Source organism: Nansenia antarctica (genome assembly GCF_963989245.1).
Source record: "Nansenia antarctica genome assembly, chromosome: 8".
In the NCBI taxonomy this organism is placed as follows: Eukaryota; Metazoa; Chordata; class Actinopteri; order Argentiniformes; family Microstomatidae; genus Nansenia; species Nansenia antarctica.
The window spans coordinates 47,598,036-47,612,301 of NC_137678.1; the positions used below are offsets into that span (position 1 = coordinate 47,598,036).

General features: G+C 44.1%; 1 protein-coding gene across 1 annotated transcript; it reads right to left on the reverse strand.

Annotated features, from left to right (window-relative positions):
• Nucleotides 1–2,238: 2,238 nt before the first annotated feature.
• LOC308164302 (tropomodulin-1-like) lies at nucleotides 2,239–12,617 on the reverse strand (the record flags this gene model as incomplete). The annotated part of the gene is made up of 9 exons (XM_080538431.1): nucleotides 2,239–2,342; nucleotides 3,259–3,403; nucleotides 4,215–4,358; nucleotides 4,588–4,695; nucleotides 5,007–5,137; nucleotides 5,771–5,860; nucleotides 8,631–8,747; nucleotides 10,607–10,763; nucleotides 12,588–12,617. The coding sequence occupies 9 exons, from the start codon at nucleotides 12,615–12,617 to the stop codon at nucleotides 2,239–2,241; spliced, it is 1,026 nt and encodes a 341-aa protein (XP_080394557.1).
• Between the last annotated feature and the right edge of the window lie 1,649 nt (nucleotides 12,618–14,266).

Here is a 14,266-nt window from a genome sequence, read left to right on the forward strand (position 1 = left end):
TTTTGATGAGGATGACCACACAGCAGTACTGCTGAAACTCAGCTTTAAGCTTCGACATTTAACTGGAATTCAATAACGCTATCAGGATTTGCTATGGAAAAAAAATGGAAAAAAATGATTAAAAACAGTATTGACTGGAGGGCTAGATTTTCCATCATGTGAAGAGAGGGAACATCAGTTTTCCCCCCTGGATTGCGGATAGTTTGTTCAATAATTTGCTTAATCAGCAAAAAACAAATATATATAAATAAATAAATACAGTTTAAGAGGACATTATTATGCTTGATAATTCAGTTGTACTCCTTGGTCGGTTGTGAGAATGTCATGGTAACCAGAATGGAATGCTATATCAGCAATAAAGGACCATCTTGTATGTTCTGCTTAAGAATAAATAAAACTTGTTCACAGACCAAAATTGTTTTTTTTTTCCTCCCCCAGTTCTGTTGATGATATGGGATTTACAGTTTTGAAAGAGATCAGGGTGATTTGACTTAAAGGGGGGGATTCACAGATTATTCACCTCATATGTATCATCTCCACAACTATAGCAGTTTTCACGTGAAGACTGTGATTTATACGTTCTATGTTTATTTCATATGGAACCTTAATGGTGATCTTTTTTGACTACAAAATGACATTGCACTTCAAGAACACTTGGGTAGCTGGCACATTCAAGACCATCGTTTACAGTTCAACTGAAAAAAGCAACAACCAGAACAAAACTCTGACAGTTCAAACCTTATTAGGGGTAATCATTAATAAATAACACCCCTAAATATATTATCTCTACCTACACCTCTGAACATAGCTTCTACCTCCAAATGACATTGCATACAAACGGTGTGAGCTGACTACAAACCTTTATGAACCTCACACAAATGACTTACGTTAAGTGGTTGCAAAATGCTGAAATATGCAGTGTGTAATGTCCTAAATGGTGCGTTTGTAAATACGCTCTGGAAATTTGCTCTGAGTGCTCTGGTTTCAACTGAAATCATTTATTTACCGAACGGTGTGCTCCGGCGCTCTCAGAGCGTATTTACGAACACACCCACAGTCAGGAAGACATCACAGGTGGTGGTGCAGCATTTTACAGAATGGGTGTACACCATTTAAGTTCTACAACCACAAAACATCATCTCCAGTAAAAACAAATAAATATATTCTTTATGGTGGATTAGTCTCACAATGACCAACTGTCATAACTGATCTGTCATCTAACCAGTATCTGTAGAAAAACTGTGAAAGAAAACATTTACAATAGTAGATAAGTACATGCCTCAGGTGAGACAGCATTCACCAGAGTCCCCCACCCCCCGCCTCTTCAAATATAACCATTGCTCTGTTCCAATACTTCTGAAATACATCCTTCCTTCCATCCTCCAACACTTGAAGAAATCACTGATCTATATAATTGGATGAAAAACAGAGTTTTTATAGATCCTGTCAAGTCAGATGAGTTTGTTTGTCAAACAAATTAGTCTGTGAGAGATATTTACTCCAAGTAAAAGAGAAAGGTAGGTAGGAAGGAAGGAAGGATGCACTTTAAAATGTATTTGACCAGGGCCCATCTCTGTAGAGTTGGGGTTGAAACAGGGGTTTATTGTGGGAGTTTGGTTGGATGTGGAGGGGCAGGGCAGGGCGGGGCGGGGTGGGGCGGGCAACTCCGGCAGGGGAGGCTACACGTTTGACCGACACTTGGGGAAGATGGGCCCACCTTCAAGCCTTCTCTTTCTTACTGTGGTAAGGAAGTGAGAGACAGAGACAGAGAGAGGGAGAGAGAAAGATAGGGAGGGAGGGAGGCAGAGTAAGCACACAGAAATTAGAGGAGCAATGAAAACATTTCAATATATTTGTCTTAGACATCTTAGTGTCTTGTCTTAACCATTTTGTAGAACCAACAAGTAAGCAGAAGTGCTTGAAGAGAAACATATAGTCGAGCAAAGCAGTTGTGTCCTGTACCGTTTGCCTGATAGAGTTTTGAAGAAAATAGCCAGTCAAAGTCACCTTCAAACCTTCTCCCATGTCACTGAAATTGTAAAAGCCAGAAGCAAGCCCCTGACAATGAAGGCCTACTTAAGATCTTAAGAGCTACTAAAGAAGGTCACTGCTGGAGAGAGAGAGGAAGGAGGGGGGGTGGAGAAAAGGAGAGGAAGACGCAGGTAGTAATGGGTAGGCAAGAGACTGCTGAAGCAAGAGACTGCTGTAGAGGAAAGACTATTCATAAAATGGCTGTCTTTACTTGGACTTGCTCTTGAACTTTTTACCAAACGCCCTCTCCAACTCTGGCACGGACAGAGTGAGGGTAAAGGAACCATCTGAGTCAGATCGAACAATCCGAGCTGTAACAAAACAGTGGTATACAGATAAATGCATGCCCACCCATGTACACACACACACACACACACACGCGCGCAAGCATGTACACACGATGACCGACATTAAATACAACTGTATACAATGAGTGTGCTTTTCACATTCTAAAAGAAACACTAATCATAATAATTTACAAGAGCAGCTCATGCATATCTTCTCAAGAAGAGTCGTAAAATCATACAGACACACAGTGTAATAATAGTATTGATGTATGGAGCAACATTGGTACAAGAACACAGGCATGTCCTGTGATGCTCCTTTTATAAACAGCTTTAAATTAGTCACTGGTAGTGCCTCAGCTCAGCTGTTCCGGATCACAGGAACACCAGTTCAGCTTTGATGATGTCATCTTCCAGAGAGACGAGATCGAAACAGCCAGGAACTTATGTTCCCTGGAATTGGCTCTGCCCCCTTGCCTTATTGAGTTACAGTAAAATTATGATGCTCTGATGGTGCACTAAGTTAGATTACAATCGACTCAAACAGACGGAGAGGCTCAGTTCCATGAGTGCAATGCTTTTTTCATTTCTTGGAAAGTTTATATTTAAAAACAAAATCTATAATATAATATTCAAAGGTCTGAGGTGTGAGTGAGTGAGGGTTTTTGAGGATCGTACAAATGTGAGAATGGAAAAGGATGGATGGAGGAAAAGGATGTCATAAAATTGTGAGATGTCTACTAAGAAAGACAGAGTGAGTGATTGTGGGACTTGTGTGAAAAGATAAGCATCTTTGGGTCTTAGAAAAGCTCAATATGAATTCAGTGTATTATTATTATTATTAGTATTATTATTATTATTATTATTATTATTACTATTATTATTAGGATGGTTGCATTAGTGAATGAGTGGTACTGTAGCATGACTGGAACAAAGATCTCACCCAGGTCATTGTTGTTCATCATGGCGTTGGAGCCCCACAGGCGCGGGCCCTGCTGGGTGAGGTGGTAGCCAAACTTGAGCAACGACCTGTTCTTCTCCAACATACTGGCAATCTCCATCTCCACCTTGTTCCCCAACGGCTGGCTCTGTTTGGAGACGGGGGGGAACGACGAATCACACGCGTTACGATGCAGCATAATGACGACGTATGAAGATTCTCAGGAACATCTGACTTGGATAGTCCCCTAGAGATAGTTAGTTAAACAATCTATCAGCTATCAAGACAAACTATTCAGGTAGATATATTTGGATAGTGCCCTAGAGATAGTTGGTAGATTGTTTAACTAACTATGAAGACAAACTGTTCCTCTAATTCATTTAACCCTTACCCTAAACCTGAAGCACCCTTTGAAAACACGATCAAGCTAAATCTAACTACCCAAATACCTGAACTCTCTGAACAAAGTGGGGCCAAATATGTATGACACATAAACAAATATGAAGCATGGAGTAGTGATATTCATCCTACTATGTTAGGACATATTTCACTTGTTAGATGTACAGTAAGGCCTAATGACCATATTAAGTCTCTAATATAACATTTAGCTTCTTTTATTTTTAATACAATAATCTATCCTTCTGAAAATAACTCCACACTAGTGCAAACGCTTTTCAAACTTGTTGAAAGTACCGTAATCCGTCCAGAGAGAGATATTTATTATCACCATCACATACTGTAAACTGAATATTTCTCTATAAGCTGTGTCTGCTAGCCAGTATAGGGCATCTGATAAGGTGACAGACACATTCATAGATTGAGTGATAATAAATACATAAATAAAAAGAGACAGACAGACAGACAGACAGACAGATTGTCTTTCAAGGCTTCTGCTTAGGCACTCTAAAGTTCCCGACAGGCAGACAGACAGACAGACAGACAGACCAACTAGTCCCTACCTGGTTGTCGATCTTGAGTTCTTGCAGAGTTGTGTTGGACTGCAGGGCCCCTATCAGAGATAGGATGCCTGTCCCTGTGATGAAGTTAGACTCCACGTTCAGACTCTTCAGAGTGGTGTTGACCTTCAGCATATCAGCCAGGGCCTACCACAAACAGACCCACGGGGGACACTGAATGAAAATATACCGGACACATTATTGCCACGGCAAACAATGGTTTCCAGGAATTTGCTTTGGTGTCAGGTATGTTAAAAAAATATGCGCCACCGAAAAGCTAGCAATTCGATGCCGCGGGTGGTGGTGGTGTTTGGACTTCTGTAAAGTCTCCAATGAAATATATGAATCACCAGCCGTGTACAGTTAAGTCACTCACAAAGGCTATGGGGCTGTTACTCCTGGTTCCTACAATACTCAGACGCTCTACGGCCGTGTTCTCTTTCAAGACGTCTGCGTAGGCCTTCAGGACAGGCACTGGAATATTCTAGAAAACAAAAGTGACAAGAAAATACTTTTGTCAAAGAAAAGACGTCGTTCGTAGAGAACTATTATTGGCACTGCTGTTTTCAGCTGTAAGGCCTCCATCAGGGTGGAGCAGGGCTGTGCCTGCTATACAGACCTACACGTCTAACATTGGGTAGTTAAACGGGTGATGGACCGATCTCGCCTTGGAATTTCCATTACACTGATGGCATTGACCCCGACCCCTGGCTTATCAACCATATCCTGTTGATAGTATTACTGTACTGTGTTATATCATAAATCATGCATATGTACATCAATGGTCAGAATTACCCTGATGTTATTGAGGTTGACCTCCAGAAGGTCAGGGTCGTTCCTCTTCATCCTCTGCAGCGTTTCCTCAACATCAGTAGCGTTGGGCTGTTCGTCAGGGACGGGCTTATACTGGGCGCACTGGATAACACCTGCAACGGGCATGGCATACTATGAGTGAAAATCACACTCTTGTTTGGTTCATATATACTAAATCTATTCATTCTATACTATGTAGAAAACTCATTAGAAAAATCTATCAAAAACGTCATTTCATTTTCAAAGGGATGGCTCATTGTTTTTTCAATTCTTTGCAAGTGCTGTAGAACAATCCAGACTGTTTTTGAGTGCATGTACGTGTGCTATTTTGGAATCTCAGCATGTAGCCAACAGCCACGCTCGCCTTAGATCTAACTGAATCACTTTTATGGGGCAAGTAAGCTGCCTTCTCTAAAAAGCAAAACATCTCCTTTAAGAAACTCCATAACAACATAGAGACAGCATGTCAAGTAAAGGTAACAGAATAACAAATAGTTCAGATCAAAGACTGAGATTAAATATGAATTTGCAAGAATTATTAGGCGATAACCAAACTTGAGAACAGTTCTCAATTGGAGCTATTTGTTCTGAAGCATGCATTACAGCTTTGGCCCATTTAACTCTATGTTCAACTTACACCATTTGTCTTGCCACTTGCAAGTTTACAATAAAGGTTTACTGTAAGTATAACATAGGATAAACAGACGAATCACATTAGGGCAGTTCCCAGGAGCTATCCCACTTACTGTTTAAACCTTGTTTGTTGACAATGTTGCTGCTGGCCAGGGCTTCGTAGTACTGCTGGTTACTCATCAGAGTGTGCATGCCCAAAATGGCTGGTGGTGAAGGAGAGGAGATGGAGTGATAGGAAGAAAGGAGAGAAAAAATAAAGTATGAGAGAGCGAGATAGTGGGGGGAGGGGAGAGAGAGAGAGGGGGGGGAGAGAGAGAGAGAGAGAGAGAGAGAGAGAGAGAGAGAGAGAGAGAGAGAGAGAGAGAGAGGGGGGGGGGGGGCGGGGGGAAGAGAGAGAGAGAGGGGGAGAGAGAGAGAGAGAGAGAGAGAGTGGGTCAAATGACGTGACCAGAGGGGAATAGATCCAAGGGAAGGTAGTGGGTGGATGCCAACCCTTCCTTCAGTTGGGATTATGTTTACTTGACCGAGTCACCAGAGCAGAGACACAGTAAGTGGGCCTTCAGAGCAGGTTCAAACTCAAAAACATCCCACGCAAAAAAACCATCAGCCCAGACATCCAGTACATTTCACACAAAGCAATTCACATCACAGCACGACACACACCAAAAACAACCGTCGCAATGCAGATCACGACGAAGGGCATTGTTCAAGTAGCAATTGTCATTGTTACAAATGTCACTCGATACAGACATTGTTTCCCAGAGCGTGTACGCCCTATGAAGACGGTATAAAGAGTCTAGAGGACAGGCTCATTGTGATGCATGGAATGGAATCAGTGTTTAATACCATCGGTCATTCCATTCCATGCCTTACAATGAAACGGTCCTCCGATTGCTACCTCCACCAGCCTTTCTCCTGCTGGAGAAATACCTTGACTGTGTGTATAGACTATGCATATTTCTGGGGTTGTTTTATCTTCCGCGCACTCGTCCAGCCAGTGGGTTCAGATGTATTTGGTACAGCACCAGCTCTGAGGCAAGCACAAACGAACAGAGTCAAAACAGGGAGCCAAGAAGAAAGCAGAAAAACAGCAGAAAGAAAGCACTTCCCAAAAAAACAGCCAGCACATCTTTTCATCTGTCAAGGTGACAGAGTGTATGAGAACAGGTTGTTTTTACAGACACAAACAACAGAGAACAGGCTGTCCATTTTTAGTAGTCCATGGAGCCAGTGACTCATCTGGCGCTATTATTAATTGCAAACCAATGAAGTATCTGAGAGGGCTGAATCACTCCAAGCAAGCAAACTGCCAGGCACCATTTACTGTGACTCAGGAGTGGGCAAACTAAACTAAACACGACGATTTACATTTTAACCATTTAGCAGACGCTTTTATCCAAAGTGACTTACAATTAGAGATTACAGGGGCAGTCTCCCTGGAGTAACTTAGGGTTAAGTGCCTTACTCAAGAATGGTACACCAAAGATGGCGGCCGGCTCACTCGCCATGGAATGTTGATTTTATTCTGTTTTTCTATGGGGTCAGCGTGGGAGGTGCAAGCTTACCTGACCAACCCGCATCAAACTCACATCAAATCACTTTATTTGGACAGTCCCCCGCAGATAGTTTACTCTGGGCCGGTTTCACAGACAAGGCTTAAGCCTAATCCTGGACTAAATCACACTTGCAATGGAAAATCTCCATTGAAGATGCTTTATAGTCTAGGATTAGGCCTAAGCCTTGTCTGTGAAACCAGCCCTAGATGTTGTAACTTAACTATCAACAAACTCTTCAACTGTCCACTAAACATGACCCTAACGCTTACACTAACCTAAGTTCTAACCCTAACCCTGACCCTGACCTTTAAACTGAACCCGCAACCTAACCCTAACCTTAGTAAATTGTTGCATAGCAACAGACTTGCAGTTCATTATCTAGAAGATGCAGATGAACTAGAGGGCAGTATCCAAATAAAATGGCGACAGACAACAACATGAAGAAAATGCTATGGCAGGATATGCATGGGCAGGCATCCAGATACCCCGTCTATTGTCCTAGAGAGCGCAACCGTCATGTCCAGCAGGAGGAGACACTAATGGAGGGTATGATGAAGACGAGGAGAGGGTGAAGATGGAGGAAGAGGATGTCAGGATGAGGGACACAGGGAGAGGAGGGGTGGAACGCTAGAGGAGACAGCAGAGTGAAATGAGAGCAGAGGATTACTGATGGAGAGACTGTGGTGGTGGTTTTTTTAGGATGAATATAGCATTTCTTCATGCAAAGAGGAAATGGTAGATGCTAAGTGGGATCCTTAGGTCAATCCTCACCTTTACCCTAACCCATAACCCTGACCTAACCAGTTTAAAATCTCCACTTCAATGGAGTGAGGTCAGAGTCAGGCCGTCCCAAGTATCCCACTTAGCATTAACCGTGAGGAAATGGTGACAGGAAGTAGGACAGAAATCGACACAAAGCCACTGTAGGTCTTGTTACCAAAAAGGTTATGCGGTCATTAAGGATCCTCAGTGTCTACAGAGAAGATTAATTGACACAGAACATTGTGTTTAGATTAAATAACAGATTAGACACTGGTAGAACTCAAATGTGCATACCATACAGTGAAAGTCCAATCACACGTTACATTATATGTAAGGTATTCACCAACAGTATGTCTACTTCCTTAGCTCAATGCAGAGAAATATATACAAAACAGTATGTTCAATTCACAATACAAATTCAATGTCTTTCACAAATGTACAGAATGTAGGAGTGTCTGTAAATGATTGTGTGTGTGTGTGTGTGTGTGTGTGTGTGTGTGTGTGTGTGTGTGTGTGTGTGTGTCAGTGTTCCTGCGTGAGAGAGAATGAGAGAGGAGAAAGTTGAGGGAGGGAGGGAGGGAGGGAGAGAAAAAATAAGTACATATTGTACTCAGTGTACTGTATGGGTGTGTCTTTCTCCTATCTTTCTCCCTACCTGCGATGTCACAGAGTTCAGCATCACTAGCATTGGCCAGGGCTTCCTCCAGCTCCGGCTCCAGAGTCACGTTCTCCATGATGGGGTCTACCACCTTCTTAGGCACGAAGGCCTTCCCTGGAAGAATGAAGAATGTTTTTATTTGCCATACAATCCATTGTTGGAATTTGGTCTTTTTTGCTCTAGGCACACAGTCAGCCATAGTCGGCACCCCTGGAGCAATTAGGGGTTAAGTGCCTTGCTCAAGGGCACATAGAGCTCCCTCCTGGGGGCGGGGAACGAACCAGCGACCTTCTGATCGCTAGCCGGGCCTCTCTAGCCTCTAGGCCGAAACCGGCCCATGGTGTTCTAGTCACTACTTCTTTCCCATTTGGTTTTCAACAACTGACCATGGAAACGACGTAGTTAATACACATTGCGTCATGCAATCCTGACTCACGGGGGCTCTAAAAATCTGTTCTTACAGGACCGAGGGGGGCTACTGTTACTCCCAGCAATCCCTGGCATCTGGCCCCCCTGCATCATGCTCTACACCGGCTAACGACTCAGGATTAGCGGCTATGAATGGACACTTGGAGGGGGACATCTGTGTGTGTGCGTGTGTGTGCACGTGTGTGTATGTATGTTTGTGTGAGTGTATGTGTGTGTGTGTGTGTGTTGGCGTATGTGTGTGTGTGTGTGTGTGTGTATGTGTGTGTGTGGGCGTATGTGTGTGTGTGTGTGTGTGTGTGTGTGTGAGTGTGAGTGTGTGTGTGGGCGTGTGTGTGTGTGTGTGTGTGTGTGTGTGTGTGTGTGTGTGAGTGTGTGTGTGAGTGTGAGTGTGAGTGTGTGTGTGTGGGCGTATGTGTGTGTGTGTGTAAACCTACAATGCGGTGTCAGAGGTCTGGTCCTGGATCAGAAACTGTGAGCTCTCTGGGTGTGACAGCAGCTGAAGCCATGGAGACAGTTGGTCATTCCGTGTTCAGGTCAGCTCACCTGACCCAGCCTCTGGCAGCCTGGTTGTCCCTGCGCCAGCCAGCTCAGTGGCGGCTGTCAGACCAGAGCGACTGGTGCTCTATCCTCAATCCTCTACCCTTTCCTCAAAATGTCCGTATTTAACCACAAACCTAGATTTTTCCACATAATTTAGCAGCTTCCACTTCCACAATTTCCAATAAGTGGATGTGGTCACATTTTGGGCCAGACATATTGGACCACATCCACTTCCATTATATTCTAAACATTTAAATTGCTAATCTAGGTCAAATAAATAGGAACACGTCTTAAAAAGTGTCACAGTGTATCGCCTGGAGTGAAGGTACGGTATGAAACGCTCCCTTCAAAAGGTCTGTTGAGGGGAGAAACTCCCACCTAGCCTTATGCTTACATCATTGCTTTTGAATCTGTGTGGGGGGAAGTGTGGGACAAGACACAAGAGCACACCTCAGGGGACAGGGTAGAGCAAGGGACCGCAGTAGAAGAGACAGACTGCTCCCCAGCAGGCTCCCCCTCACCTGGTCTGGACCTGGGAACGGAACGGGCCAGTTGGCCATAGGCCCTGACGGATAGGCAGGCTCAGTCAGGTTGGTAGTGGCATATGTCCTGACACAAGGACAAATGCAGGCCTCTGTGCCAGAGATTGGTCAGGTGGTTAGGCCCTTCCGTCTTCAGACCACACCCCTCTCGGCACAGGAGGTTCCGCCACCACCTTCCTTTTTCTTATGCATGCTAATTTCACGGACAAGCTTGTTTGATGAAGGTCGCCGGGGACGGAAACGTGACGTTTTTTTATATTAAGGCAGCACCTCTCTTAGGTGCTGGACTATTAAGGCAGCACCTCTCTTCTTGTCGTTTTGAGCACAAAACCCTCTTCCATTACACTTTAACTGAAGAAAAATGTGAGAGAAAAAAACAACAATGCACGGAGCGTGGATGCTAGCTTTCTGTGATGTACATTTAACATCCTTCTCTGGGGAGTGTCTGGATGGGCCTCCTACCTCTCTTCTCCCCGGTGAAGGGCACAAGGTCCTCCTGGTCCGGATGCTCATTGGCCTGCTTCTCCAGGTGGGCCAGCAGGTTGTCTCTCTCGAAGCTCCCTGTGGGAGCCTTCTTGGTCTGGTCCTTCTGCCTTATGCCGGCAGGTAACAAGGCATTCTAAGAGGACAAAAGTGAATAAAGTCACCCAAATTGAGTGCCAAGAGTGGCTTTATTCACCCAAGATTATGCATAAATGATGATGCTTAATTGTGTAGCCAGTATTGTTGCTTGGCAAACACCACATAAAACAATTGGCATTCTAGGTGGTGAGTGTTCCGGAATTCTTTGGCAGTTGGTGGTTTAACTTCTATATTACTATGCAGCAATCAGACTACTTCAGGCGTGCAAAAAGCTTTTTTCTGATCAACATTGCCTTTTGGTTTTACAGCAGGCCCCCTAGGAACTACTTATCCTCGTAGACAGTGTTGATGTCTCAAAAGCACAGACATAAATACTAATGAGCATATCTCCCAGGAAGGTCAAACCTAATTAAACAGTTAAAAGAGAGCCTGAAATAGAGATCCACTTAGCCAGATATGGTGGGTACCGCATAGCCAGATATGGTGGTATCTTTATGCGGTAAATATCAATTGCAGGGCTTTTACTATCACTATCCAAGTATGGAACAAAGACAGTTCCCAGACCTGTTAAGCATTATACTGTAGCTATTCTTAGTGCAGAAACAGGTCCATATAGACTGATACCTTATCTTGGCTCTCAGCACCTACAAATGCAGGGGTGCTAACATGCAATACAGTAGTCATAGCTAGACATTAGTTTGACTCCTAAACATGGCTAAATAACAATGCTTATGTTATGACTTCTGAAAGAAACTTCTGTATGTGCTATCCTACCTTTCTGCCCGATGGATATGATTTTGTTTGCGGTTTCTTTTCTCCTATTGACGTGCAGTAAGTGTCCCTTGATTTTCATTTGAAACAATGATATGGACGTGGAGTGGAACTCTGTACAAGCCTTCTGGGCTTCGTTCCCTCCTTGCACAATTTCTTGTGTGCTAAATAAATAAACTAAAAAACTAAACTAACTAAAAAAAGGCAAGAAATACTTGAAAACGTGGGTTCTTTCACATACACACTGATACTACCCACGCACTAATGCACACACGACAGCAACTCACAAGTGCACGCACGCACGCACACACACACACACACACACACACACACACACACACACACACACACACACACACACACACACACACACACACAGCCTTGCTAGCTCTCTTGGCATAGCAAGCTTCCAGCATTTATGAGCTGTTGGCCATTAATCCTAATTCTTTAAGGACATGGCAGCGGCACAACCCGATCACAGCGACCTCCGACCTCCCCCCGACAAAACAGACAGAACGACAACGCAGTGCCCAGACAGACAGACCCTGGGAGGAAGTCTGTAGGCATCAACAACAAAAGCAAGGAGAAAGTTAATTGCCACACATTGGAAGCCTCCCCATACACTTTCTCGGAGAGTCTGGGTCCTAACTTACCTAGACATAGTCTACTTAGAGCTATCAACAGCCCGGATGCACGGGGCAAAACAGCCAATACTGGAGATGTGGAACTCAATTTCGTTGAGCCTCAAAAGCTCCACTTGATGTAGCGAATAGCCTGGATCCCGGGTGGGGGGGGGTGGGAGGTCGTCATTTTAATTTTGTTGTGGTTTATTTTCGGTTCTTGTTTTATTGTACTGTGCCGTGTTGTATGTGTCGTTATTGTCTATAATGTACCTGTCTTGTTGTCGAGTTGTTTAAAAATAAAAAAAAAAGCAAGGAGACACAGTTGATCAACACAGCTCCGGACCCACCTCCCCCCCCCCCCCTGTAATAATCTAGGTTAGAACAGCATGACCTGACCCAAACCCAGGAGGACACATTAGAACTGAGTATCACTGTTCACTAATCACCTGCAAACTAAACGACTTCACCTGGCGAGAGTAGCATTGGGAGATGAGCATTTGTTTAACACATTAAAAGTGGACCCTTGAGCCAGATTCACACTAATAGGTGTTGCTTGGGGGGTATTTGGGGAATATTTGTACCTGGCGTTAACACAGGCCTTGGAGTAGGCCCAACCCTTGCACGGTGACCTAACACCAAAAGTCGGCCAAATCACTGCCTTGAGGTGATAGATGTCCATCCACCCCCCCACCCCCCCCCGCCCGACCAGACCCCCACCGACCCGCTTGCATCACGGTGGAGAGAGAGGAGTTGAAGGTCTGTGGGTCAAACTGCAAAGCCTTCCCTGCCTTCTAAACCCCAATGGGGGGACAGCTGATAGAAACAGCTCCCCTGTCACTCCCAGGGCACTAAGAGAGGGAGGCGTTATTTATAGGCTATAGGCTTTATCAGGCTATACCAATGCAACACGGTGGATGTAATGTGGACCCTGCCTTCAGTCATCATAGCTCCGTGGGTTTACCCGTCCCCTACAACTACTGTAGGCCTACTACTATTAGTATTATTAGCACTTTGAAAGGAACATGATGTATGAAAAGTTTTTCAAAAAAATAAAGTGGACTTTATTACTACTCTCATGCAACAAATCGTAAGGCATAGGCCTATCAGTATTCTATAGTTTGACCCTATACATACGTGTGTTGCTGATTGATTTCAAACACGAATCTGTTTAAGAGTCATGCATTTTTAACTAACGTTTCAACGCGTTAATCAATCAACTAAAGGCAAAACTAAAGGCAGGCGTTATGTGAGGACTGGGGTATGGTGTGTGTGTGTGTGTGTGTGGGGGGGGGGGGGGGGGGCTGTCTGCACTGAAACATTTTGACAGAGCGCCTTGAGCGCCGTGTACAACCAGTATGGATCAACCAATTCACAAATTGATCCATATATAAGGCGCTCCGGGTTATAAGGCGCACTGTCGGTTTTTTTGAAAATTAAAGGCTTTTAAGTGCGCCTTATAGTGCGGAAAATACGGTACTTGACAGACCAAATGCATAAACATATACCAGTAATTGTGCTTTTAATCATTAAAAGCATGAATTGCTATTGGCAAAACAATCAATGTTTTAGAAGTTTCAGTAGTTTGGGTGACACATTGAAAGCATCGGTGAGGGTCAGGGTCTTAGATGACCAAATCTTTCAAATGTTATCATGTATGTATGTGTGTGTTAAGACCGCACAGACTCACGTCGTCAAGATGAAGTCCGCTATTGCAAGAGGAGATCAATATCCACGTACCTCTTCCACTGCTTACCCCAAATCTATTTATAGCAAACGGGTCCCGCGTTGTGACAGACGAATACTTTGACCAGATATGGTTCCTTCTCGGACCGGTCGAGTCACACTATGGGGTCGCTTCATCCAAGGGAAAATAACGCTCGCAACTAACAAACAAAAACATTCATGGCACGCGCGGATATCCTATAATGTTGACAACTCGGGCTGAAATTAAATACTCAACTTTCCTTTCAACTTCTCTTTCCGTGGTTGGCGTACTGTGTGTAACACTCCCTCAAAGGCTAAGTCAACTTTCGGTACACTCCCTCGCTGGCCTGCCACTCCAGTGATGTCATTGCTTCGGTCCGAGGCAAGCGCGCATAGAACAATAAATAACAATAATACCTTCATTTGTATAGAACTTTTCTAA